The sequence below is a fragment of the Lontra canadensis genome, unplaced genomic scaffold, assembly GCF_010015895.1.
Source record: "Lontra canadensis isolate GAN:19392208 unplaced genomic scaffold, GSC_riverotter_1.0 scaffold76, whole genome shotgun sequence".
Lineage (NCBI taxonomy): Eukaryota > Metazoa > Chordata > Mammalia > Carnivora > Mustelidae > Lontra > Lontra canadensis.
Window position 1 is genome coordinate 73,920 of NW_022631070.1, and position 26,376 is coordinate 100,295.

At 45.6% G+C, this 26,376-nt stretch overlaps 1 protein-coding gene across 2 annotated transcripts; it reads right to left on the reverse strand.

Moving 5' to 3' along the window:
- Positions 1-926: 926 nt before the first annotated feature.
- On the reverse strand, positions 927-21,466 carry MAP3K8 (mitogen-activated protein kinase kinase kinase 8). Of its 2 annotated transcripts, none has more exons than XM_032881598.1 (8): positions 21,232-21,466; positions 18,962-19,320; positions 11,692-11,859; positions 9,301-9,562; positions 7,772-7,878; positions 3,077-3,229; positions 2,190-2,436; positions 927-1,110 (listed from the first exon to the last, which is right to left on the reverse strand). In XM_032881598.1, exons 2-8 carry the CDS (start codon positions 19,295-19,297, stop codon positions 980-982), a joined length of 1,404 nt encoding a protein of 467 aa, XP_032737489.1. In that variant the 5' UTR covers positions 19,298-19,320; positions 21,232-21,466; the 3' UTR covers positions 927-979. The 2 variants fall into 2 exon arrangements, with proteins under 2 accessions (XP_032737489.1, XP_032737490.1); XM_032881599.1 differs by lacking the exon at positions 21,232-21,466 and adding an exon at positions 20,305-20,401.
- Between the last annotated feature and the right edge of the window lie 4,910 nt (positions 21,467-26,376).

Sequence of the window (26,376 nt, forward strand, 5' to 3'; positions counted from 1 at the left end):
TGACCAATTACGTTGGATATAAGTGTTGGTTTCATTGGCCTGGTGTAAAAACATACTTTAAGTGGGGATACTCGCATATTCACAACGTTAAAAATATAGGTATAGGTAAGAAAGATTCATGGAGGCATTTGATATAAAACATACACAGTATGCTATTTCAATACACAAATGCTTGGAAGGAAGTAGAGTCAGAAGAGTTACAAAAGTAGCATCATTGAGAATTTAGAAATGTTTCCATTTTTCTTACAGGTCACATTCTCATCCTTCGGGATGTACAGAAATTATGTGGTTTACACAGTTTTATCCACATTCAAAACATCATGTTTTAAATGGTTTAAGCATAGCATATACAGTACAAAATGTTTCCATAGGAACATAACAGAACCTGTCACTAGTGGCCCGCGGTCAGACGGCCCCTAAATGAACAGCCATTTTTAAGACACGAGTCCAGCTTATTGCTTTAATATTCAAGTTGTTCTACTCACCCAAAATATAAGGACTTTAATTTACACTAGAATCTACCTACAAAGGCTCAAGGCGTTATCATATAATATACACCAATATACACAACTATTCTGAGTTAAATGAAGTTCCCAGACTTAAATCAGAACCAAGAACAGTAATTTCAGGCTAAGACATTATCCTCGTGATCTGTAATCTTGACATTTTCTGAGCAAAGTGCGCAGTGAATGGAATCAGCAACCAGAAATGATCCTTCTATGAACTCACAACTTCCTTTGAGTCGGTCACACCACCTGAGACATGAGAACCTTTAGACCTGGGGGCTACTAAGGCAGCTTCCCGAATCAAACCCAGGGGAGCCATGTGGGGTCACATTCATGGATCGCAGGAGCCCACGCCGCCCGCTAATAGGTGGCACGATTCAGTATACAGAGCCCCGGGTTCGAGTCCGCATAACTAGCTTCCAGGAGGAGCCCAATGCTGAGTCTTAATTACTCAGAGCAAATGATGCCATCAATCAGCCATATTCTAGGGTTGGTGGACCCCGCACAAGGTTGAAATAGCCAGCCAGGGCACCCAGGTCTATGTAAAGAGAACGCTGCCTCCTCAGCATCTCCGATTCCTCAGTACTTCCTGTGCATGAAGAATCTGGAAAGGGAAACATTGGAAAAAAAAAAAACAATGAATGACCAGGTAACATGCTCAGTAATAAACACCTGTTTCTTCTGGGGGAAAAAACAACAACAACCTTGGCCCTAATCAAACAGCCTTTCAAGCTATATATATTTTTTTAAGATTTTATTTATTTGACAGAGAGAGATCACAAGTAGGCAGAGAGGCAGGCAGAAAGAGAGGGGGAAGCAGGCTCCCCACCGAGCAGAGAGCCTGACGTGGGGCTCGATCCCAGGACCCGGAGATCATGACCTGAGCTGAAGGCAGAGGCTTAACCCACTGAGCCACCCAGGAGCCCCTCAAGCTATGGTTTTATTAAAAACCTGCAGACTTAGAGTTACAGACTGCGGGCTAGTTTATGTAATCTGACATAGATGAAAGGGTTCGAAAAAGGTCAATGATGACAAGAAATTAGCTAGAAATTCTGGTGTATTTTCCAACACCCCAGATGGTTCTCTTCAAATACAGAAATGTCAGACAAGAAGAGGATGAAATGCAAATAAATATTCCAGGCTTGACATCTGGGTTTGGACCTAAATGGATTAAGAATGCCACAGATTGGGGCACTGACTTTCCTATGTGGGAAAGATTCATAGCTGAAAAAGAGAATTGAAGCAGAGGAAGACAAAAATGCAAGTTGACTTCAAACTCAGTATTTTATCTGTGCAGAGCAGCGCCCTGGTGTCTCCAAACAACGACTGGCATGGCTTACCGTAATTGAATGAAATGGAACCCTGTTCAGAACTGACAAGAACTGACTGCCAGGCCTGACTTGTTTTTAAAGGCAAAAGATACTCCCTGGTGCAGAAAGCAAGCAAGAGGCAATTTTTAAGGACGGTTGTTACCTACGTTTGCCCTGAAACATGTTGTGATTTGCTGGCCAATTAGCCAGTCTTTTTTTTTTTTTTTTTTTTAATGCTTTTGCCAAAGTTCTTGCTGAAATTTCTCCAAAAACTTATGGCCCTCAAGAACGCCTTTGGGAAAGGTGTCAGAAGGATGAGGTAGTTGGAAAAAGAAGAGAAGCAAGGGGCACTGCCCACAGCAGGTGTCCATACCCGCTATGTTCTCCGGAAGCTCCAGCTCCTTTCTACTCAGCAGCCTCTTCCGCTCAAAGAGGGCAGAGTCCAGACTCTGACAGCGTGGCTGATCCTCTCTGGGGGGGTTCAGGGCATCATGTTTGAGCAGGTCGGCTGCACTCGGACGGTGATTCGGGTTCCTCTCCAAGGCAGCCTCTATCAGCAACCTCATGCCAGGACTGCAGTCGTCTGCGATATCTTCCAACGGAGGCGCCTGTTTGTGGATCTAGCAACACACCAGCTCTCTTAGCACCAAGCGTACGGAAATACACCCTCACCGGTTCACGCGTTCTAGTGAACAAGACCTGGAAAGTCATTTGTTTCCCACTACACACCCTGCAGTGGAAACAGTCATACCTGCCCACAAGTTTCCCTTTAATTTTATAAGCACCTCGAGCGAAACCCATCCTTTGGGTTAATGATGTTCAAGGGTCAGGGCGCTGTAATGGGGAAGGATCCACCCTTTGATCCCTCGATGGTAAAATGGAAACTGCACGTTTCATTATGTCTAGTCTGGCTTGGGGATCTATAATCTCGTATCTCCTCTCCAGAAGTGCTGAAAAAACATAGCTTCTCTGGCTCAGAGACTGATGCCACTCAGATGCTCCTAAGTGGTATCTTATGAGTCATGAATAACAGAAGAGCATATAATCTTGGCCCCATGCACGTTTCAGCTAATTCCGACTGCAACAGCAATGCCTTCCTTGCAGGAATGGGACTTGCCTCCCCATGGGGAGAACTTTCAGCTTCACCCCACGAGTCACGAGTTCACACCATCCCACTCAGGTGTGTTACAAAAGGGACAGCAGCCCTCCTAAGCAGGGGAAGCTCCCCCGCACCCTCAGCCCTGGCTGCCCCCCACTTACTATGTACAGGTAGGAGGGATAGGCTGAGCGAGGGTAGCGCTTCACCCAAGGCGGGGTGCCCGTCTGCATATGGATGAGTGTGGCTCCCAGGCTGTAGATGTCCGCTTTGGTTGAATGACCTCTGCACAGGATCACCTCTGGGCTCATGTAAATCTAAAAAAGAAGAAGAAACCGTCAGTCTGACTCTCCCCCGTCTGTCTGGGTATCCATTTCCCTCATCCAGTTCTGGAAGCTGGCACACCCGCCTTTACCGTATTTATAGGATGTTTCAGCCCCTCAGGAGACCATGTCCCTGCTGTTCTCCCGGAAGCTAGGGAAAGGGACACAGACACCCTTGGGGAAGGTGGGAGGCACTGTCGCCCGAGGCGTCCCTGCAGCCTCAAGAAGAACACCATTTCTCCACATACTGGACACAGAGACCGCCCCAGCAGCCAAGAGCCTGCAGCCGAGAACCCACCTGGGAACCCCCAACGTGTGCATCAAGGTTCTGGAAGGCACCGACTGAGGCTTAACTTCCTTATTAAAACATCAGTTCTAGGTGCCTGGGTGGCTCAGTCAGTTAAGTGTCAGCCTTCAGCTCAGGTCATGATCCCAGGGTCCCGGGATCGAGTCCCACATGGGGCTCCCTGCTTACTGGGGAGCCTGCCTCTCCCTCTGACCCTCCCTCCCACTCACGCGCACATGAGCCCGCACACTCTCACAAAAATAAATAAAAATCTTTTAAAAAATACCAATTCCTTTTAATATTTAAATGGACACTACAAATACACTTCTTCACTTCAGGTTTGTCATTAAATTGCCAAATCCCTAACTACCTGCAGTGATATAAGGTGGCAGAGATCCCCGGGGTAGTAACACCGATCACACGGAAGAGAAGCACTTAGAGTGGAATGTTTTAGAAATGGTCCTAATTGGTCATTTATACAAACTACTTCTTATTTCTACCTCCCACATGGCCTAACTATTGAACACATGCCATTTTAACCACGTGTAGGTTCTGTTTGGTTTCATGCTGGAGAAGCAGGGCAAGTTTCAGAAATAGCTTCTCTTTTATGCTTGTAAAACATAAACAAAAAAACATAAAAACATTAAAAAAAAAAGTAAACAAATGCCAACCAATGATCTGTATTTATGGCTGGTATGGAGACGTACAGTAAATGGTTAAAATCCTAATTATCAATATTTAACATTAAGAAATGTATATGCTGTCCATCATTTGACTATGGAGAAAGGGATAAGTGTTCCTGGAATATATTTCCGAGTCAATACGTGAAAAAAACTGGCTTACAAAAACTGGGAAAATGTCCCAGTTTCCCCACCCTAACCATATTCAACAGTGTCCTCCAACACCCTTGCTGGCTGGCTTGCTTTCGTTCCCGTGCTCATTCTGTCTGTCTCACTGAACAGGCTCCGCCGAGCTCCTTGTTCTCAAACATTTCCTGAAGTGAACACAGAGCATTGGGTCCCAACTGACGGACCTGACGTTCCTACTAAATATAATCACAAAGTTAAACAACAAACGCATGGGGAAGGATTAGCTGTCAATAGAGGAAGTTTATCTCCTCCCCGCTTGCTTGCCTCCTAAGTAAATATCAGGCAAAGTATTTACGGTTGGTGTAACCCGCTCTGCGCACAGCGTTCTGGAGGATTCTGGGGACCATTCATTTGGGGATGCAGTGTCCTGCATCCCTGGGGACCCCAGGCAGGTCCCCCAGCACTCCAGGGCTCGGAACCCTGGCTTCTGCAGGCTCTACACGAGCCAGAGCAGCGGGCATGGCGTTCGAGAACTTTTGGGGTTGGCTGACCGCAAGCATGAAAAAGGCCCAGTAGGAACCACGCGAGGCTCTCTGGGACCTGCACAGCCTCGGGCCCAGGCACCAGAGCAGGGGAAACTATACATCCGTCTGGGGGGGGGGGGTCCAAGCACTTCACCTCTCAACACATTTGTTAGAAAGGTGTTGCGTGTGTGCAAACACGCATGCATGGATTACATGTTAACTTGTATCAAGGAAGCTCAAACAGAGACTCAGAAGAAAATAAGAACTTTTAAAAAAGAACCACGCTATAAAAATAATTCTAGGGGCATCTGAGTGGCTCAGTCGGTTCAGCATCTGACTTTTGATTTCAGCTCAGGTCATGATCTGAGGGTGGTGAGATTGAGCCCCACATCAGGCTCCACAGTGGGGGGGGAGCCTGCTGAAGATTCTCTTTTTCCCTCTCCCTCTGCCCCTCTACCCCACTCCATCTAGCTTAAAAAAAAAAAAATCTATTCTAATTAGCTATTTACATTCATTATTTATTCTTTCTCTGTATGATGTAATTAAAAAATGATACATTAAATATAAACCAGATTAACCCTGTGCTTATATTGTATGGTCATAATCTCAAGTTCTGAATATGAATGCCGGGAGAGAGATCACACAGAGGGAACCAGAGTTCGCACTTGGAATCAGACGTCACATATACCCCTGTAGCGGCCAAGTGATCAAGTTCCAGTGGGAAGTAAATCTCAGTGGTTGACTTTGACTAACAGCATCTCACTGGCTCTTTGAACAGGAAGAGTTGAAACAAACTTGCTGAAAGCTTTCAATGGTGATTTCACAACCTTGCTCATTAGCAAACTTGGACTTGGGAGCACCATACAGACAGTAAATGCAGGCTGATTCGAAGAGAATTTGTCAACCTTAACATTCAAGTCAGTTTAGCACTTTGTAAAAAGCAATTTACATTTGCTGAGAATAACTCAGTCCAAATACTATTTAGGAATAAACACTATGTTATCATCTCATGCTCAAGCACACACTCTCTTTCTGGTAGACAGTCCTAGGGAGGGCATTTCTTGGTCCAGCCGTTGCAAAATGTTCGATTTGATCACACTGCCGGGAAGAGAAAGGTATTTTCTCTCTTTAATACCATAAATAGTTTGTTTCTCAAACTGGCTCCAGGAAAAAGGGTAGAATGTCACATATCTGAACTTCGGACTAATGCCAAAATATGCTGAAACATTTTCCAAAAAAAACATGTCTGAAGCATTAAGTCTTATTAGATTTTGTGCTTCAGTGAAGCAGTCTTAAGATCTGGGGACTAAAACATTCTTTTTAAGAAGTCTACAGTTCTCTCTTCTAGAAATCATTCTCCTCAAAAACTATCAAGGGTCCTCCCTCAAGCCTTTTCCAGAATAACTTTAGTAATACCAGCAATTTCTTCCGCTGCCCAGAAGAGCTTGAGAGAGTTAAGAAAAAGCTGATATAAACTTGGTTTCCAACGATGATTATTTGTTTTTCTTCTGAAGTCGGGTTCAGTGCAATATACCTACGAGCTAGACTAAGGGCTTGGTTGAACACAAAGACTGACCTGATAATCTTTTCTTTTTTTTTTTAATTTTATTTATTTAACTGAGGGAGGGAGAGTATAAGCAGGGGGAAGGGCAGAGGGACAAGCAGACCCATCACTGAGCACAGAGCCCAACTTGGGACTTGATCCCAGGACCCTGGGATCATGACCTAAGCCGAAGTCAGACGCTTAACGGACTGAGCCATGCAGGTGCCCCCTGACCTGGTAATCTTAAGGCAAAGGCTCAGTCAAGTGCCCTCTCTCCATCTGCTGTGGGCACTTAGAGCAGAGAGAGGGCATGGGGCTGGCAGGCTCTGATAATTAAGCATGGGCCAAGGAGGCAGTTTCCACCCCTATTTGCCTTCCCAGTTGCATCCAACCCCATGCCCATCATAATCTACTATGAACTTAACTGTTGCTTTTTTAATAATTGAGGTAAATTTAAAATAGGTCCTCTCGCCAAAGAGCAGGGGTTGCTAACATACCACCAAGGGCAGTGCTCACTCCATGCCTGACAGATAGTGATGCTTGACTGATGTTTCTACATGAATCCACCATTCAGCCCAATCAGGTGTATGTGAAATTAAATGTATTATTTGAAAGCCCATGAATGCATTCCTTGCAATCTCATTTATATTCAGAGAAGTTTTTGGTTTGGTTTTGTTTTTGCTTCACAAATGAATTAAATATTAGAGCTAGTTTATATCTTTAAATATAATTTATTTGTGCCATAATAAATTTGAGGTTTATTATAGGCTCTCTATAATTAAAGATAAGCCTAAAAGGTTGTTAATCCTAAACATATATTATGAACAACTATGACAATTATGACTAATTGAACTGAAACATATTCTTATGTTATATTAAGAATGTAACATAAGAACTATGTTATATTATATACACATATAATATGTAAAGATATATAAGAATATATATAACATACATTTATACTAAGAATATATACATTAGTTATATTAAAAAGTTACATAGTAGTTAGAGTTCAGATTCCAAAGAAAATTGGTTTAAGTCCCAGATCTGGCACTAGCTGAATAACTTTGGGCACTTTATTTGAACTTCTTCAAGCTTATTTCCTTACTGTAAATAATAGAATTTGCCTACGATAACAGTATTTACTGATAATAGGGTTGTAACAAGGATTAAATAATATAATGCATTTAAAATGCTAAAATTAGTACCTGGCATAGAGCAAGTGCTCATTAAATACGTTTCAATGATAATAACATTTGATGCAATGGTTTTCCTCCCCTTTATTGTCCTTTCTGCAATAATACCAGAACATTTTTAAATTTTTAAATTTTACTCTTAAAGAGACAATGACCTTTCCTGTGGGAATAGAATTACCTCTGTTCCGCGAAGGTCCTTAGGAAAGTAGACATCTTCAGTCATTTGAACACTTAGGCCAAAATCCACCAAAACAGCTTTTGTAGACATGAAGACAATGTTGCTAGCTATAAAAAGGGGACATCTCTTTAGGATAAAATTGTCTGTATACCCATAAATAAAATAAAAACATCATCTAAAATGATAAGCCCCAAACCAGAATAGATTGAAATGTGCTCCCTACTGAGATGACTACATTATATCAAGAGGAGGGTTAATCCGGGTGAGAATTCAAGTGAAAAGCACTTCAGATGTGCCAAGAATGCAGCCAATGTGGGTGTAAATGTTTGCATGCAATAATAACGCTCGAGAGACAATGGCCAAGTCATGGAAGCAACCTAAGGGTCCACAACGGACGACTGGAGAAAAAAATATGATGTCTGTGTGTATATGCATATACAAGAGACTATTATTCAGCCATAAAAAAGGATGGAGTTCTGCCTTTTGCAACAACATGGATGAAACCTTGAAGATCTAAGTGAAATCACTGAGATAAGTCAGGCAGAGAAAGAGGAATACTTTGTGTACTCTAAAACAACAAAACTCATAGAAATAGAGAACAGATCATGGTTACCAGGGGCTGGGGGGTGGAGGGCGTGGGGGAATGCAGTCATGGCGTAGAAACTGCCAGTGATAAGATGAACGAGTTTGGGGGGATAGAATACACAGCACAGTGACTATAGTTAATAATGTTGTATTATACATCTTAAAGTAGCTGAGAAAGTAGATTTGAGAAGTTCTCCCCATACACACACAATTATAACTATGTGAAGTGATGGATGCGTTATCTAACCTGGTTAGAGCAATCATTTTGCAATATATACCTACAGCAAATCATTACATTGCACACCTTAAACTTACACAAGGTTAAGCCAGTTATAGCTCAACAAAGCTGGAAAAAATATTATCATGCTCGCAAGCTGGACTTTCAAATTCTAAAGTCAAAGCCTATTATTATCGTGCCACTTTCCTGAAATAAAAAAAGTAAAATACCCATTTTTTTTAAAATAAAGGTTTTGTCAGTTCAGTGTAGCATTGGCTATGAAGGGGTTGGTCGTGGGTCTTTGCTGTGTTTCCCACCATCTCTTACTCCTAAAAAGCAGTCAATGAAAGCTTGTTTAATGAATTACTACCAAAATGGTATTCAGAATAAAAAGGCTATTTGTTTCTCAAAAACTATGTAACTCTGAGTGTGTTTTAAAGTATATTTATTAAAGACTTAAGAAAAAGGGCATAGCCAGTACTTAACAGATGTGTGGCTATAATCTTCCACAATTGGATAATCACCCTTCCTCAGGACTTTGAAAGCTTTTGTGATCCCATTTGGTGCTGAAACATGTTTCAGTAGCACAGGGGAGGAAGGTAGAAAGGGTTTGAGGGCAGCTGTCCTCCCCAGCACCAAGGATCCTCAGACTGAAGAGAGGAACCCATCTGCCTCTTGCCTAGCCCATCTCTAAGCCAAGAAGCTTACACATCCAAAGGTAACTCACGTTTAATGTCATGATGAATCACTTTCTTTGAGTGTAGAAAATCGAGTCCCTTAAGAACATGCTTTGTGACCCAAATAATTTCAAATTCCCTCATTGGTCCACAGCTCTCCAGTTTCTCAAGAACAGAACCTCCCTCGCCGGCTTCCATAAAGAGGTGCACGGTTTCACCCCAGAGCACAGCACCATATAACTCAGCAATGTTCTCATGCCGGAAGCAGGCCTGGATTTCCACATCAGACGGCTTAAATTGATCTACTGGAATCTAGAACACAAACATACCAGTAAGATTCTAGACAAAAATATATACGAGATAGGTCAACTCACAAATCAAAGGGCAAATAAATGCCTTTGAGGATATCGTGATCTGCATGAAATTATGTTGCCAAGTTAAAATCTGGCCCAAACCCCCTTTTACATGGTGTCAGCTTTAGGTAAATGGTTCCAAATAAGAAAATAAGAACAAAATATAAAATATTATTATCATTTAGAATGAAGCAATCCAATCAAGGAATCATTTACAATTGAATCAAAAGAGAGATCATTTCCCATCTTTTTTACGTGTATTTTCTATGGCACCTAGATTTTAGGTTGTCTTTTCAATACTTCCATTTGTTGTGAAATAATATTATGTCTTTGGACCCCAGCTCATGCTCTGACAATGCATTTAAAATCTATTCTAAGGAAAATAAAAAATCAATAATAAAGAAAGAAGTAGATCTTTCAGTGCAGATAGATATGAAATGTCTCCAAAATAAGATATCGGATAAAGAAAGCAAGATACGGAAGTACAGGTATTATGCTCCCATTTGTAAAAATCTCTTAATCTATACATAATACATGTCCATAGAAATTTTTTGGAAAGATGTATAAGATCTCATTCACAGTAGTTGCCTCAAAGAAAGGGATCTCATTCTTCAAACTACATTCTTTTGAATCTGCTAGGGGGGTTGTTAATCATTTTACATGGTTTTCTTTTCAAGAAAAAAAAATACAGCTTAAAAATTAAATGTAAGTATTCTAGGGAAAACAAACCCACAAAAGTATTTTTCCATGCCTTTTGTGATGAAATTGTAAAACAGGACATTTCTGTTCTAAGATCTTTCTAGAATGTCACTAGATTCTTTTAAAAGAATTGGAACATGTCTCTCTAAATGAAAGCTTCAAATGGCTTATTATAATATCTCCTTGTTTTCTTTTGATAACAGATACTCTGTTATCAGAGTATCCTTTATTTATAAAGGAACAAATGAGGCCAATACATTGTTGCTCTTTTTTTTAATTCCAATAACATAGACTAAGGCCATATTCAGCAAATCCAAAGGGGGTTTATTTTCTTGTACTCTTAAAAAATCTTTACAGTGAAACAGACATGCTAAAAAGCGTAAAACTGGTTACATAGCAAACTCAATGAATTTTCAACTGAACATACCCACGTCACCACCGTCTAGATCAAGAAACAAAACTCTACCGGCCCCCCAGAAACCCCTTCCTGACCTCTGCCAGTCACTGCCCAGCAAGGGCACCTCCTGTCCTGACTTCCACCAGCACGGATTCGTTTTGCCTCTCGAGGGCCTGTACAGAAGTGGAATCTCATAGAGTAGATCTTGCTTGGGATCTGGCTGTTGGGGCTTAACATATGGTGATGAGATTCATCTCCATTATTACAACGGTAAACCATTTTTTCTCTTCACTGTATAGTATCCCACTATGTAAGTATATCACACTGTAACACCTGGAGAATTTCCAGTTTGGGACGATGACAAAGACTGCTATGATGAACAGTCTAGTACATAGCCTTTGGTGAGCATGCATGCGCGCTTCTTGGGGGTGTGCCCACAGGAGTGGAACTTCTGAGTCACAGGGTGTGTATGTGTCCAGCTTGGACAGTCTTGCAAAGCAGGGACGTCTCAGCAATAAAAAGAGATGGGGTCTTTGCAATAATTGGTCTATTTACATGCAATCCTTTCATCTACAGTCTTGCAAAGGCTGCAGCTTTCCCAGTTTCGGTTTCTCTGCCTGGCTCCCTCCCCCATGGGTGGGATTAACAGAGGTGCACACAGATCTGCTCCTGCAGGAAGAGCGCCCCTCCTTCCCACCCTTCCCCAAGAGGGATGATGTTATCCAAGCTCCTGCTAAAGAAGCCAGCAACATTTTCTTTTTTATCAAGGCAAACTTGATTAAAACCAACTACGCACTTAAACAGACTTCGGTGCTGAGCAGCCCCAAGGAGCAAGCAAATCAACAAAGAAAAAAGAAGAAAGATGTTTTTGGACAGGGTGCTCTTTCTTACATAAGATCCAGCCAAATGGTAACCACCTTTGAGTAAAGCAAGCCAACAAGGGCCACCATGCCAAACATATACGTGCAGGATGTCTGGTATAAAGTACGTACCAATTTACACGCCATTCTTTTCTTAGTCTTTATATCTTGGGCTAAGTACACTTTACCAAAGGCCCCCCGAGGTATGAAATCAGAGCCAATATTCCGATAAGTCAGCTTCCAGGGGATAAGGAGAACATCAGAGTCTATCTGATAGCGTCCATTCTGGGGAGTGATTACCTACAACAAAACAAACAAACAGGAGGGTGAGAATTTCAGCAAACTTCTCTTTTAAGACCCGCCCTCCAGAAACTGGTTACTTTAGATCATAAAGACACACCTTCAGAGACTGGTTACTTTAGATCACATTCCTCCTGGCCCTGCTTGAAATTAATGTCACTGTTGTGTAATCCTAACAGTGTAGAGACTATATTTAGAGTTTCAGCAAGCCAGAGAAAGCATGTAACAGAAACACGTCCCTGGTCAGACCTGATCGTTCCACCTCCCGGTGAGTAATTAATTGTCAAAATTTTAAAAATTATTTATCAAAGGGAGCGTGACTACCGTGACCAAAAGGCTGAACATAAAGATTGCATAAATATAAACTGTGAGGGCAAGTTGACTTGTCTCCAATTAAAATGTGCTAACCTGTTAGTCTGCATAGCTATTACTCACACATGACACATAGAGAGAGAGAGAGCGAGCGTGGAAATAAACTGATGATCGTAGAGGATTCTGGAAAATAAGGTGTTATGCCAGAGCCATGAGTACTACATCAATACAGTAAGTGGCAGAATTATTTCACATCTACTTGCTCACTTGGTATTTTCCGAGCGCAAAAAGCACCAGGCACTGTGTCTAGAGGGCAGCTCTGAACAAGAGAGAGGTAACCTTTCACCTCCGAGAGCTCCCAAACAGGCCAGCACTTGGAACAAGAGGTTTCAAAAACAAGTTGACTCAAAAATTAAAAGACGTATATCCCGGAAGCAGTGTTGCTGCTTTTGTTCAAACTCAACAAACCGGACATTTAAGGTCTGTGTATTTTACTGCATGTGAAGTAGACCTCAATTTTAAAAGAGTAAAAAAAAAAAAAAAAAAAATTACAAGGACGGGTAATTATAATAATAAATATGAAAATAAATTAATAAGATATGTTATTATGAGTTATAACCTGCAGCACGTGCCTAAAACATGTTTAAAATGTTCTCTCGAGGGGAACTGAGATTCAAAAACACAAGGTTTTCCCCCATGTAATTAGCAATATTATGACTTCAGATTATGAATTCAGGAACCGTGAAACTATGCAAGTGACACTAAAGCTATTTCAAGCGCAGAAGAGGCAGAAGGGGAACGCAGACCACATGGAACAAGAATGAACACCCGATTCCTCCGCTGAGGGGCCCGCACACGGCCCCCACTGCCGCCGGGATAGTTGTCATCGTCCCAGGGTTATTCATTCGGGCTCCGGGACTGCTCATCTGAGCTGTCCCCTGCAAAGAGATGCACGTGCTCTTAGTCAGGGAACAAGCAGGGGACAACTCCAGCCCTTGGAGACGTGAAGTCACTGCATTTATTTATTTATTTTTTTAAAGATTTTATTTTTATTTATTTGGCAGACAGAGATCACAAGTAGGCAGAAAGGCAAGCAGAGAGAGAGGAGGAAGCAGGCTCCCCGCTGAGCAGAGAGCCCCAGGCGGGACTTGATCCCAGGACCCTGGGATCATGACCTGAGCCGAAGGCAGAGGTTTAACCCACTGAGCCACCCAGATGCCCCATAAGATTTTATTTATTTATTTGACAGATAGAGACCAGAAGTGGGCAGAGAGGCAGGCAGGGAGAGAGAGAGGGGGAAGCAGGCTCTTGTGAGAAGAGAGCCTGATGCAGGGCTCGATCCCAGGACCCTGAGATCATGACCTGAGCCAAAGGCAGAGGCTTTAACCCACTGAGCCACCCAGGCGCCCCAGTCACTGCATTTAAAATGAAGTATTTACTGAGCACTCCGCTGGGCCAGCTCCCGCGTGGAGCAGGAAAATGAAGGAGCACAGCGCAGGGTCTTGGCTTCCTGGAAATATGACCTCCATTCAAGAAGTGTGTCACCTCAAGTTACTGGAGGCCTCTTTTAACAACACGCAAAGAACGCAGTAAATGTAGTCCCTTGCCACATTTAGACAGAGCCATGCCCACAGCACCCGACTGTACTAGCTCATCGCCTCGTTCTTGTTACTTTGTTATCAAGTATTTACATTTCCCATTTTGCCTCGGCTCTAGCTAGCCACTCGTGTTTCCTCTGTGAAAGCTTTACCCTTGTCCCACTCAACCTGTGACAGCCTTGTCTGACCCCAGGGATCAAGAAGAGTCATAGCGGTCATACACGGAGCGCTAATTAGAAGGCAGGCACCATGCTCGGCACTCATCGAGACCTCCCAGTGATCCTGGGAGGGAAGTATTATTTTTATCTCCACTTTACAGATGAGGAAAACTGGTTTTCAAGAGGTTAAGTACCTCACTAGACAAAGTCAGGATTCGAACTCGGGTCTGTCTGACCCGCCCAGCCATAGCTCTTGTGTGCCTTCTATCTTCCAGAAGACAGGAATTAAAGCTCACCCAGGATCAAAAGCCAGTTACTAAAAGCCTATATTTACAAGTCACTGAGCCCCTCAGCCTTCGCCTCTTTGGATGGAATACTGCAAGTTCCTTCACTGTGTCTGACCAGCTCCCGTGCTCCGGGGACTGTCCTCCGAAGGCAGGTTCTCCCTTGACCATGGGGCCCAATGCATACAGTGTGATATGTGAGCCCAGACTAGTCAGCACCTCTGCAAAGTCCCGGGTTCTTCCCCCTAGCCCTAGAGACCTTCCCTCTTTGGATTTGCAATGGGGTTTTTTCCCCCTTTCTTCTTCTCTTAGAGGCCCTACCAAATAACCCTATGGAACTCTATGCCACTCGTGCCTGCCAATTCTCCAGCTTAACCAAAGCCACCATCAAGTGCAGATGTTATAAGCACGCTTTTGATTCCCTTCTCCACACTAGTGTCCATAAACACTGTTGGGCCCAGCAGCAGGCCTTGAGAAAAATTATTAGGTACTTCATTAGGAATAAAGTCCATCAGGAACCTGTATGATAGAGCTGCTAGACACAGATACAACCTTGGGCTACATTAAAAGAGGCACATTATCTAGAATGAAGGTAAAGGTGGCTCTTTCCTACTCTGCTGGTCACATACAAATAAACTGCCATGTTCAAGTTCGGGGCTGTAAGGCAGGCACTGACCCAGGCTTGGGTTCAAAGGGTACGGCCCAGGTGGAGGATGAAAGTTAACCCTCCAGTAAGTGACAAGTAGCAGACACAACGAGAAGTGTTTGTGACAGAAGCGAGAAGATGTGGGGAATATGCAGGTCTTAAAATATTGGAAAGACCATCCTACGGAAGGAGAGTAACAATTGTTTATAACAACAACTACCACAATGGCTTGTATTCTTTCAACACTGACTCTGCATAAACAGGTCCCATGCATGCATTATTTGTCCTACATAGCAGCCCCAGGGAGTGAGTGCTAGGACGTGACCCATTTTGCAGATGAGTAAACTGAGCCGTGGACGGGTAAATAGCCCAAAGTCACCCAGCTAACCCATCTCAAAGCTGAAATACATACCCAGGCACCATAAATCATGGGCCTGCATTCTCACACTATTCAACATCCATACTTTCCTATGGCCAAGAAGTAGGATGAGGGCTAAGGAGAGTCAGAGACGGATTTTAGTACAATACTCTTTTTTTTTTTTTAAAGATTTTATTTATTTATTTGACAGACAGAGATCACAAGTAGGCAGAGAGGCAGGCAGAGAGAGAGGAGGAGGCAGGCTCCCTGCTGAGCAGAGAGCCCGATGTGGGGCTCGATCCCAGGACCCTGAGATCATGACCTGGGCCGAAGGCAGAGGCTTTAACCCACTGAGCCACCCAGGCGCCCCTTAGTACAATACTCTTAAGCGAGGACCTTACTGCAATCAGAATTGGCTAAATATGAAATTAAATGCCCCAGTATGTGATAAATGCTTTGTCACAGGAGATTATCAGGTAGAGACCAAAATGTTCAAAACAACTATTGGATATGATGATCGGGTTATGTAAGCATCAGACAGAGGGCTTGACTCAATTATCTTTAAGGTTTTTTTCCAACCCTGAGAAGCCAGGACTCCATGACTAACCCCTGAGGAACAGCATTCCCATATCTCACACCCGTATCTATGAGCTAGCCCTTTGGGGCCCTTCGGCTCCCCATCTAATCACCAATGAGTTCAGTGTGTGCAACCTATTTTTGGTTATTCATTCCCCACTCTGGGTATGAATCGGTCTAGAGTGTGAGTAACTTGTAACACTCTCACACCCAGCAACGCCTAGAGTGGTCTCTTAAAGTTTCTTCCCCAGGTCCAGCTGGATGTTGGTAGAATCTTTATCAGATACTATTTTTAGAAAAAGAGCACACATTTGCATACACGTGCAGACCAACAATTTACATACTTATGCTAAGGGATAGTTTTGTAATTCCTGATCCTCCACCCTGTCTAATTAGCTCCACGGGCATTATGGTAGTTGGATGCCAGGAGCACAACCAGGTCTCTCTGCCCCTGGGCCTTTGCACATGCTGTTCTCTTCATCTGGAAGACTCTCCACTCTCCATCCCCTTTATCTGGCAGACTCCAACTCAACAGCTCAGGCATCAACTCCTTTTAGGAGCCTCTCTGGCAGTCTCTCTTCCCTACTGGACACATGAGGTGTCCTGTCTGAGCATTCCCCCAGCAATCAGGGTGTAGTTGTATTGGGAAGTAGCACACCGCATTATAATTGCCTGTTTACTTGCCTCCAGCCTTCACCAGAAGACTTCCATGCTGGGTCCGTAGCATCTGGAAAAGTACCCGATATACTGTCCCTATCTGACCTACGTCTAGCAAGCGAATGGGTGAAGACTTGAATGAAGGCATTTGGTCCAAATACAGATGCACTTTATAGATCAAATTTACCTTGGAATCAGTGTGCCTTTTGGTAATGAGCAATCCTCTTTTTAAAGCAGAGAGACAGCAGCAAACAAAGCCCAGAATGGAAAAATCTTCACTGGGTCTCAGGGGGAGGGCCACAGGAAGACAAAGGGCTCAAACACAGGATTGGTTCCAAGGAGAGCCCCATGTGAGGATGAATGGGAGCCAAAAGCAAACCAGGCCTCCTTCATCATCTTGTCTCAGACTGCCAAAGATCAAACGTGGCAAGTCACGATTCCTATGCCATTATGTACAAAGCATGCGCCTGGCGCAGGTTACTTGTAGTCATGGGATGTATCCGATTCTTAAGCTTAGTGACAGAAAAGTCAACCACAGCCCCGAGAGTCATCAACCACCAGGATGATTTGCCCAGTGGGGCACGGTCTACATTCCTGCAGGTTTTGAGGTTCTCCTGTTATTCTATCCTGGTTGTAAATCTTCTTGCTTGATACTCTTGAACATTTTTAAATTAAAAATCTTTTTAAAGTTTTAAAGATCCCTGCTTTTATGATATGTCCTACTCTTATATTTTTCTCCTGAGTACATGTTTATTCACTTACAGAGCACGGACTCCAAGGCGGAGACTGACACCGTTTTACTCCTAGTCTTTGCTGATAAAATTTCCACTTCCTTGTCAGGTCTTTGTTTTTGTCCTTTTCTGCATTGTCTTTTTTTTTTTTTTTTAAACTCCAAAACCTTTAGGAAGCTATTTCTTTGTATTCCTTATAATTTTCCTGAATTCTCTTCTGTACATTCCCAGTAAAGTTTTATGACCCATCTCTCATCAGTCTTATGGGTCAGGGGAAATGTACACAAGTTCCTACATATTTACGAGCAAAAATATTTTGATTACCTGCTTGTGTTCCTTTAAAATACCCATTTTAATAAATACACATGTGAGGGAAAAAAACACAAAAGAAAGAAAAAAACATCAACAATTGTTTCTCATTATAGATCATTTTTAACCAGAGTTCTCCAGCTCTATTTTAGTTAAGAAAATCAGGTAGGGCTCCTGTTCAATATTACTTCCATGTATGAGAAGAAATGATACTCTCAAGGTAAAGTACTTAGTCAACTACTAAACACAGTTTGATATATCCAGACCAAAGAAAGTCATGCAGCTATGCAAAGTGTAGCCTTGCTCCAAACTGAGCTGGACCTAAACACAACTGGCTTCTAACAAAACAAAAAACAATTTACCACCTAGCTGACCTAAATTACTGTGTTGTTTTCAACTGAATGAATGTACTACATTAAAAAAAAAAAATTAAGTACTTTGTCCAGATTCTAATTATTCAACACTGACCCTCTCCCTACATTAGCCATTTTACCCATAGATGCACCAAAAGAAAAGGAGTCACTTCCATCAATAAGCACATTTTGCAAGTTACTACCTCCTCCTTTGCAAAAAGTCCTTTTTGAAAGATTAGACGACCTCTAACCAACACCTATGTTGACCTCTGACACATTAAGACTGTCAGAATCCCAGGCACACCCAAACACATCATCTGATCAACTATTGTGACAACACGTTGTCACAATATTTTGGATTATTTGCATACTTGGTATGACTAAGGAAGTATCTCGTTTGTCATTCATACTTTGCCAATTAAAGAGAGTGAATCTGTGCATAGCTATTTACTGCCTGCAAACTAGATTTCTGCAAGAACTGAAGTTAGGGGACACCTGAGTGGCTCAGTGAGTTAAGCCTCTGCCTTAGGCTCAGGCCATGAAATCAGGGTCCTGGGATGGAGCCTCCTTATGCGCTGGGCTCTCTGCTCAGTGAGGAGCCTGCTCCCTGCTCGCCCCACCCCTGCCTGCCTCTCTGCCTACTTGTGATCTCTGTCTGTCAAATCAATAAATAAACTCTTAAATAAAAGAAATTTAAGAACTGAAGTTAGCCAGTATTAATACTGTGACATTCCAAGACAGGACAAGAAAGGAACAAAAAAATCCAGCTTTCAAAAATATTGATTAAAGATAAAGTATGACTCCCCTCTCAGAGGAAGGATCCTCATTAAGTCTTCTTCTGCCTACCCTGTGAATAAACCTCGTAATGAACTGTTAAGTTAAAAGACGTTCTTCGTAATTACCTATTTGTACACTGTCACTGACGTATGGAAAAGACTCTTTACGTGGAACTTGGAATGAAGACTTTTTTTGCATCTTTAACACAGAGGTGATTCTTACAGATACTGTGTTTTCAAAAGTCGTACCTGGTAGCCCGTCTAAGCCAAGTTTAATTGCCCCCTCTGCATTACAGGAAGCTGCAGGAGTAAAGCACTCAGCTGATCAGGGAAAAAGAACATACCATGTTTAATAAAATCCCCGATTCCTGCGGTCGGTGTCCATAAAAACGCTTTGCGGTGTTGGATATGTGGTTTGCGAAGGCCAGCAAGTCCTCCACCGTTCCGTATCTGACCGATGACAACAAAGGCACCTCCTGGCCACTGAGCAGCAGAGACTCTGAACGCTCCTCATTTTCATTACTGTCTTGACACATGGTCATGAGACTGGGCTCGTAAACCGCTGGCTCCTCGCTGGTGTAGAGATTCTCCATGATGTCTATCACATCGGACACGTTCAAGTGCTTAATTAATAAATCGATCTCGTCTTTGTTGTCACTGCCAGTGCTCATGTACTCCATCACTGTTATGCTTTCTAGAGAATCTGCAGAAGAAAAGACAAACACTTAAAAGTTACCCTGTTTGTATCTGCCTGTAAGATCAGTGGGAAACTGACAACAATGGCTTGGGAACGGGCTTCCGTACACCTCTGTTTATAAAATAAGGGCTCTGTGTCAACAGTGTGTGTAAATTCAAGTTGACAGATGGTGAAGAAAGGGGCCTTAGATAACCGTTAGTTAGTCCCGTCCTCCCCTTTGCAGAAGGGAAACCTGAGACCCAGGGAGCTGACTCCTTACTCACTCACTGAGCTGGTGGCTTTGGCTGTAGCCACTGAAAACAAACTTTCACTAACATAAACACAAATAAGAGCCGCTCAGAAAGCTGAAGAGCTGAGGCTCCTGCCCCTTGACAGCTCCCAACCCTACTGCTCCCCCCAAGGGGGCAACCCTCCCCCCACAGAGGTTTGTCTGTGGCTTCCATGCCCTGGGTGACTTTACAGAAAAAAGAACCTTTTACTGGGGCGCCCAGGGGCAGGGGCGGGGACCTGCTCATTCAGTTTAGTGGCTGCCTTCAGCTCAGGACATGATCCCTGGGTCCCCACATTGGGGCTCCCTGCTCAGTGGGGAGTTTGCTTCTCCCTCTCCCTCTGCTGCTCCCCACCACTCAGGCTCTCTCTCAAATAAACAGACAAAATCTTTAAAAAACAACAACAACAACAAAAAAAAAACCCACTTTTTTAAAAAATAAAAAAAAGAACTCTTTTATCAAATTCAGGAGCTAACTTGCAAATCAAATTCAGGCCCTAGAGCCAAAAGCCTGTAAAATGCATTGGAATCTAAAGGAAGATGACAGGTCAAGTTTTAGGAATAATTCTGATGCAAATAAGTTAAATTGCTCGTTTAGATGGGGGACCCCAAGCCTCAAATCTTCCTGCCAGCTATCTGTGAGAAAGGGGAAGGTTCTTTTAGCCTGTGAATCAGCTGTCTCCTCCCGAGACCAGAATTCTTTAATAGTACAAAGCATGTACCTCAAAAACCCAAGAAAGTGTATGTAATAGTTAGATCAATCACCTTCTCGAAGTTGTGGTATTACAAAGAGGCCAGGACAGCTGAATCCATCCTAAGCAAGACACAGGAAAGGCCGGCTAAGCTCACTGTATTAGCCCATACTGTGTGTTAGTTCTTGTGTGCAAATCAGGCCCTCCAGCTTGGGATCCGTAAATGAGAAAAAGAAGGTAAACCCGGAGTAATAAAATGATGCTGTTTGTTGCTCAGGATTTTAGAAATATTCCATTCCAGAGGATTAAAGATAAAGGGATTTAAGATATCTAAGAGAATTCAGAGGCAGGAACATCTACGTAAACTACTGAACTCCTCAAAGCCTCTCTGATAGATGCTTCTGGTTCTTCAAAGCACAAACGTTTAACACATTGAATACTCAGTGCCCAAAGCCACAGGCCTGGTGGGGGGTGGGGGGGGACACCTGCTGCTCTCCTGATGCCGCCATGCCAGCTTTGGCCTCTGAGCCCATTTCTTTTCTTTTTTTTTTTTTTTATTTGACAGAGATCACAAGTAGGCAGAGGGGCAGGCAGAGAGAGAGAGGGGGAAGCAGGCTCCCTGCTGGGCAGAGAGCCCTCCCATGACCCGAGCCAAAGGCAGAGGCTTAACCCACTGAGCCACCCAGGCACCCTGCTCTGAGCCCATTTCATCTGAGAAAAGCCGGGGGCAATCTAGTGACACTGTTCACTTACTTGATGACCATTTCCTGGTAGACAAGCTGTGTCTGCAGGAAGCACGCTACCTCGCACACTGCAGTCTGATATTCCTTCTCCACTCAGGCTGCTTGGGCCAGACTCCCAGTCCCCTCCTTCACTGCCTACAGAATCCTGGGTGAGCATTTTACCCACTCTGCACCTCGACTTCCCCTATCTGTGAAATGGAAGAACAGCACCTACCTCATAAGGCGGTTGTGAGGTTTAAAGAAGTTCAGGTGTGTAAGGTGCCTGCTGCAGAGTCAAAACACTCTGGCATCTCTAGTCGCCGGTGTGTGCACAACACACAGAAGTACTGAGTCACACTCCTGGCTTTGCAGATACTGCCTGGGCCTCCTTTCTTATCTGCAAATCAGTTGTGGCTACCTGTCCCCTGGGCTTCTTCAAAGTAAGGTTGTGAAGGCTCTTTCTAGAACAAGAGACAGACAAAAAGGCAAAAACCTCTGAAATGCTTCGCTAGCTATTAACCACAGTCACATCTAGACAGCAAAGAAAGCTCCGCTCACAGATCTCCTGTGTCTTTGAGGGAGACTATGATTTGGGCTCCTGGAGTCTTCAGTTAGGAAAGGAATTGCTTAGGTTCAAGGAGGAACATTCTACTCTGCTTTCATTGGGCCATTCAGTTGCAGTTTCTGCTTGTAGAATTTGCTGAGAAAAGGAAGTTAAAACCAGCCAGATGGAGGACTCCACTGGCTGAAAAGTTCCAAGGCTCCAGGACTTAGCTAATGGCTGGCTGGAGAGAAAATAAAGTTCCCAGGAGCACCATGACTCAAGAAAGGAAAAAAAAAAAGCCCACACAGTTTACCGGTCAGCTGATCCAGAGAGGAAAGACAGGTTTTGATTTTTAAGTTCTGCAGAAAGTCTGGAGCATTTATATGTGAAGCCTAAGAGGTCTGAATGCACACACCCCTAAGTTTTGTGCCCAGGGAAACAGGGAGGAAGGAAGGAGCAGCGGGGAGAGGGAGAAGGGAGGGGGAGGAGAAGGGAGGGAGGCAGGGGAGGCGGAGGAGTGCAGGACACTGATGCTAGGGATAATTCCTTAGCAACAGCAGGGCTCCTGTCACGCAAATCAGCACACCCCAGCGACCCTGATGACCAGTCCTTCTGGTCATTCTAAATGTCCCTGCAGAAAGCCTCAGCACTTTCAGGCCTTCATTAAGCAGACAATATGCTAGTGATTTCTGAGTTATACAGATCAGTACTCATCTAGAAAACCCGGGCATTGTGAAGGTACTCTACTTGACCGATAAAGACTCTTCCCCCACGTGGTTTACAATAAAAATCCTCATAAAATCCCCACTTGACAGTGGAGTAGACAACTACAACCATCTTAGAAATGGAGAAATGCGCAGATATTGTCAAATGATTTGCTTCGAGTTATTTCAGAAATCAGCAATAAACCAAGAGGAAATCTGTTCCTATTCATTAATGTTACACTTGGGGCTACTTCCAGTTACATATGCAGAAGTGGAGAAACTCCTAGCAACGGTGATCGGGAAAAAAAAACCAAGATTATAGATATAAACCTCTGCCTAACAAAGGATAATTATACTTTTGGTTACTTCCCATTTAATAGATTTTTCTGCCAAAATAGTACGATACCCCTCAGGGCATATCTCTTATATTTTCCACCAAAAGCCCCAGAATTACACATTCTAGCCACACTGCTTCAAAAACCTCTAGACACCTCAACTATCCAATTTCTCTTAAAAAGGCCTTAAGGGCCAGTGGCCACAAGTAGGGCAGACAAACCTCAGTCCATCAGAAAGCTGGGTGGGGGGCGGCTGTTATAGTCCACTCAGCAAATACACGAAACAGAGGCCACAGATACCTAATGCAACTCTACAAGTGTTTCTTCCCCTCTTTTTTTTTTTTTTTTCTTTTAAATTAGGAGCAGTTCTTTATTCCGTGCCAGAATGTCTTTCCAAAAGTGAAATGGCCGGTTCTCTCGAAGACAGCTCGTGGCCTTCCTTGTTAACTTTTGGGGCAATCCCTGTGCCCGCCGTCCTTCTATCTAAGCGTCACTCTCCACCCAGAACTAGAAGAATTTCCGAGTCCCGATATCGCATTACGACCGGGAAACACGCATGAAATAACCTTTCTCCCCCCAACATTCTTCCTTAGACCGAAAGCCCAGCCTTCACGTTCTGGGGGAGCGACCCTTGAGTCACAGGATAGCGTCCCGGTTACATAAGCATGAAATTAAGTTTCGGCTCTTCGAAAGGTTCTCTGCTCCGCCAACAGCCACCCCCCACTCCCCTCCTCGTATTCTTTAAAGCCTGGGGAAGCCGACCAAGGGCCTGTAAATTATAAAAGCCCCCACGATTTGGGCGGGCGGCAGCCGGGTTCCCAGCCTCGGAGGCGCACTCACCGGCGTCGGCGGGGGGAGTGCAGCAGACCCGGCGGTGCGCGCGGCGGGAGGCGCGGTGACAGCGGGGCGCGGTGACAGCGGGGCTCTGTGTCCCCGCGCACTGCCCAGGCGCGCACTGCTCGCGCGTTAGGGATCCGGGAAGGAGGAGGAAAGGGGAGGAGCCGGAGTCTGCACCCCGTGAGACCCTTGCGCAAGGTGCTTTCCAGCTGTGCCGACTGCAGCGACGACCCGCGCGAACCGCGGAAGCGCCACAGCGCGGGCGGCGGACACGCCCCCACCCCCGGAGCCCGGGAGTTCGCCCGGCGGCCGGGGGCGCCTTGCAGGGCTGCGACCACGGAGACACCCAGAAGCCCCCGAACGGACGGTTACCTGGCGGGCGGATCGCTGCAGCCGCGGCCCCCCGACGGCTCGGGGCGCTGCTAGTGGCCCAACCGCCGGAGTCGAGCGAGGTCCGGCGGCAGCGGAAGCTGGAGCCCGCGCGACCGACCCCGGAACGTGGCGCGTCGTCCCGATCCGAGCGCACCAGTGAACGCGGGGCCTCCAGCCCAGGCGGCCCGCCCAGGCCGCCCTCGTCCACCCCTGACTCACGGCGTCTGAGCCGGCCGAGGGGCGGCGCAGCGGACGCCAGCCGCCGCCTCCCCGCCTTTTCCATTTCCCCTTTCGCTCCGTAAACAGAAAGAGGCTGCCGCGTTGCGGGGAAGCCGGAGCCCCGGCTCTGGGAAATTCCGCGCCCCCCCACCCCCCGCCGTGCGTCCTCGGGGCGCCCGAGCGGAGCGGGAGGCGGGACTAGGGAGGGGCGGAGCGCAGCGCGGGGAGGGGCGCCGGCCCAGCGCCGGAGTTGGGACTCGCCACGCCACCTGAGAGGCCAGCGACAGCGGCCGCGGCTCCAGTCCCGGGCATGGGACAGTTGGGGAATTTCCCTCGGACCTGGGGACCCGACAACCTGGTGCTGTAAGGCGCCCCGCGACCGCGCCTCTGCGCCCCTTCCTAGTCCCGGAAAGAAGATGGTGTTTCCTAACGTGCCGGCGCCCTCCGCGCTTCTCCAGTGTCCCAGGCCGCGACGGGGAGGGCGAGCGGCCCTGGCCTTTCCTGCGCCCACCTCCAGCGCCCCGGAGGACCGAGGCTCAGTGGGCTTCCCGCCTTCTCCCAGAACCACGTCCGTGCGCACGCGGCGGGTAGCGCGGCTCGGCCCGAGGGCAGGGAGTGCCAGGATCCGCCGTCGGCGCGCGCGGCCTCCCGCGTGAAGGCTGGGGGGGGAGGTTGCCGCAAGGTGGGCCAGAACCCCGCGGTGTGGCACCTGGAGAGGGACCTGTGTCCCCCGCTAGCAAAACCTGGTTTCGTTCTCCGCAGCCTTTCTTGGAACGGGTTACTCGGCGGCGCCGTCCCATTACGAAATGTACCTGCACGGATCGCCCCCTCCTTACCCCGACTGCCATTGTGGGGTTTTCTGCAGAGCTTGGGAAGATCAAAGGGTGTTCACAGTATTCTTCCCTGTGGAATGGAAATTGTTTCCTCCAGGTGAAGCAGGAAGCGAGTTCTAGGGAAAATAGCGCCTCTGTCTCCGAAATCCACTCTGCTGGGCATTCCCAGTACCTGAGTCGGAACTCACCACCCCCTCGCCCCTCAGTACTTCCCCTAGTAGCAAGCACCTACCATAAGCCAGACATTTTGCAAGACGGCCCGGAGAAAGAATGTGAGGTGGAATTCTCTGGGTCTCGCCGACCCGGGCGTTGGGCGTCCCCAGGCAGAGCCCAGAATCAAAAGCCCCACAACTCTGAGTCCGCGCGCGGTCCTTTCCTGCACCCACTGTCCTCCTACCCTCGCGGTTTCAAAACTTCATCGGACTCGTTCTAGAGCTTTCCACGTTTCTTCTGTGGAAAGTGAGTTGCTGTTTCGATCCAGGAAAGTCCTACGGAAATTGCTGATGGACCTAGGCTAGCTTAGGTGAGAAGCAAGGCCCTCGCCAAAGGACCTTAACTCCCATCCTTTCTTTGTGCTTCCGGTCAGGCAGGGCTGAGGCTGAAAAAGTGACGAGCAGCGGAGCCCATCAGTAAAAGTGCGCGGAACGAGCAGCTAAAATGGCCAGGACTGACGGACGCAGTCGGCACTAAATCGCCACCTCCCAATTATCTTAGCTCCTGGAGTGCTGGTGACACGAATAACGCGGGATGCGTGTCAACCCCTGGAAACTTCCAGGTGGTCTCGGGCGGTGAAGGGGTCCCCAGCGGCCGGAAGAGAAGCCCTTCTAGGCGCCGCGGCTTTTACTAGTTTTGGAGGGAGGGACTGACTTTGCCTCTCGAACTGGGGAGAGGCGACGTGTGCAGAAAACTGAAATCCAAAGGGCGCTAGCTTTTTCTCTGGGAACCAGGTTGTGCCCTTGTTATCTCTAATGGTAACGTGAGAGACGGAGAGACGTCCCTCCCTCATCTGTTGTCTTTGAGCAAGGAGGGATGGTCTTTATAAGCATTTTAAAAATAGAAACATGGAACCACTCCCGCTTCCACCCGGATGAATGAGCTCATTGAAACCACGCCTTATCTTCTGGGAACTAAGTGTTAGCCTTACTTCCCACAAAGAGGTCTCCCAAATACAGCTGCATTTTAGGTGAGATGGCTGCCCCAGCAGGGTGTTCTAGCTGTTCACAGCCTGTGGGAGAGCAGATTTCATTAGGTGGGGCGAATTAAGAGGAAGTTTAACTTAAACCCATTTTTGAAAGTCTAACAAAGATTGAATCTGGTGTCCTGAAGAGGCTGGAGGTGGACGAGTGAACTGGCAAGAAAAAGTCTAAAGACTGCTTGCCTCTTTCTTGGTCAGGACTTTGGTGTAATAGGCTTGCAAAAGGAATCCCGCTTTTTTAGGAGCCTGCTGGGAAAATGAGGTTCCAGCTTGCCAAGGAGAAACCACCTGAGCCAGAGTGTGCACAAGTTACTCAAGAAGCCATTACGATGTACGTTACA

What these genes read in the sequence shown, in the direction of transcription:
- MAP3K8 (XM_032881598.1), bottom strand. Translation starts at nt 19,297, where the DNA reads ATGGAGTACATGAGCACTGGCAGTGACAACAAAGACGAGATCGATTTA. An exon ending in GATTCATCATGACATTAAAC is followed by an intron (nt 7,879 to 9,300) that starts GTGAGTTACCTT and finishes CCCTTTTTATAG; the next exon opens with CTAGCAACATTGTCTTCATG. An exon ending in ATCCCTCCTACCTGTACATA is followed by an intron (nt 2,437 to 3,076) that starts GTAAGTGGGGGG and finishes GTGTGTTGCTAG; the next exon opens with ATCCACAAACAGGCGCCTCC.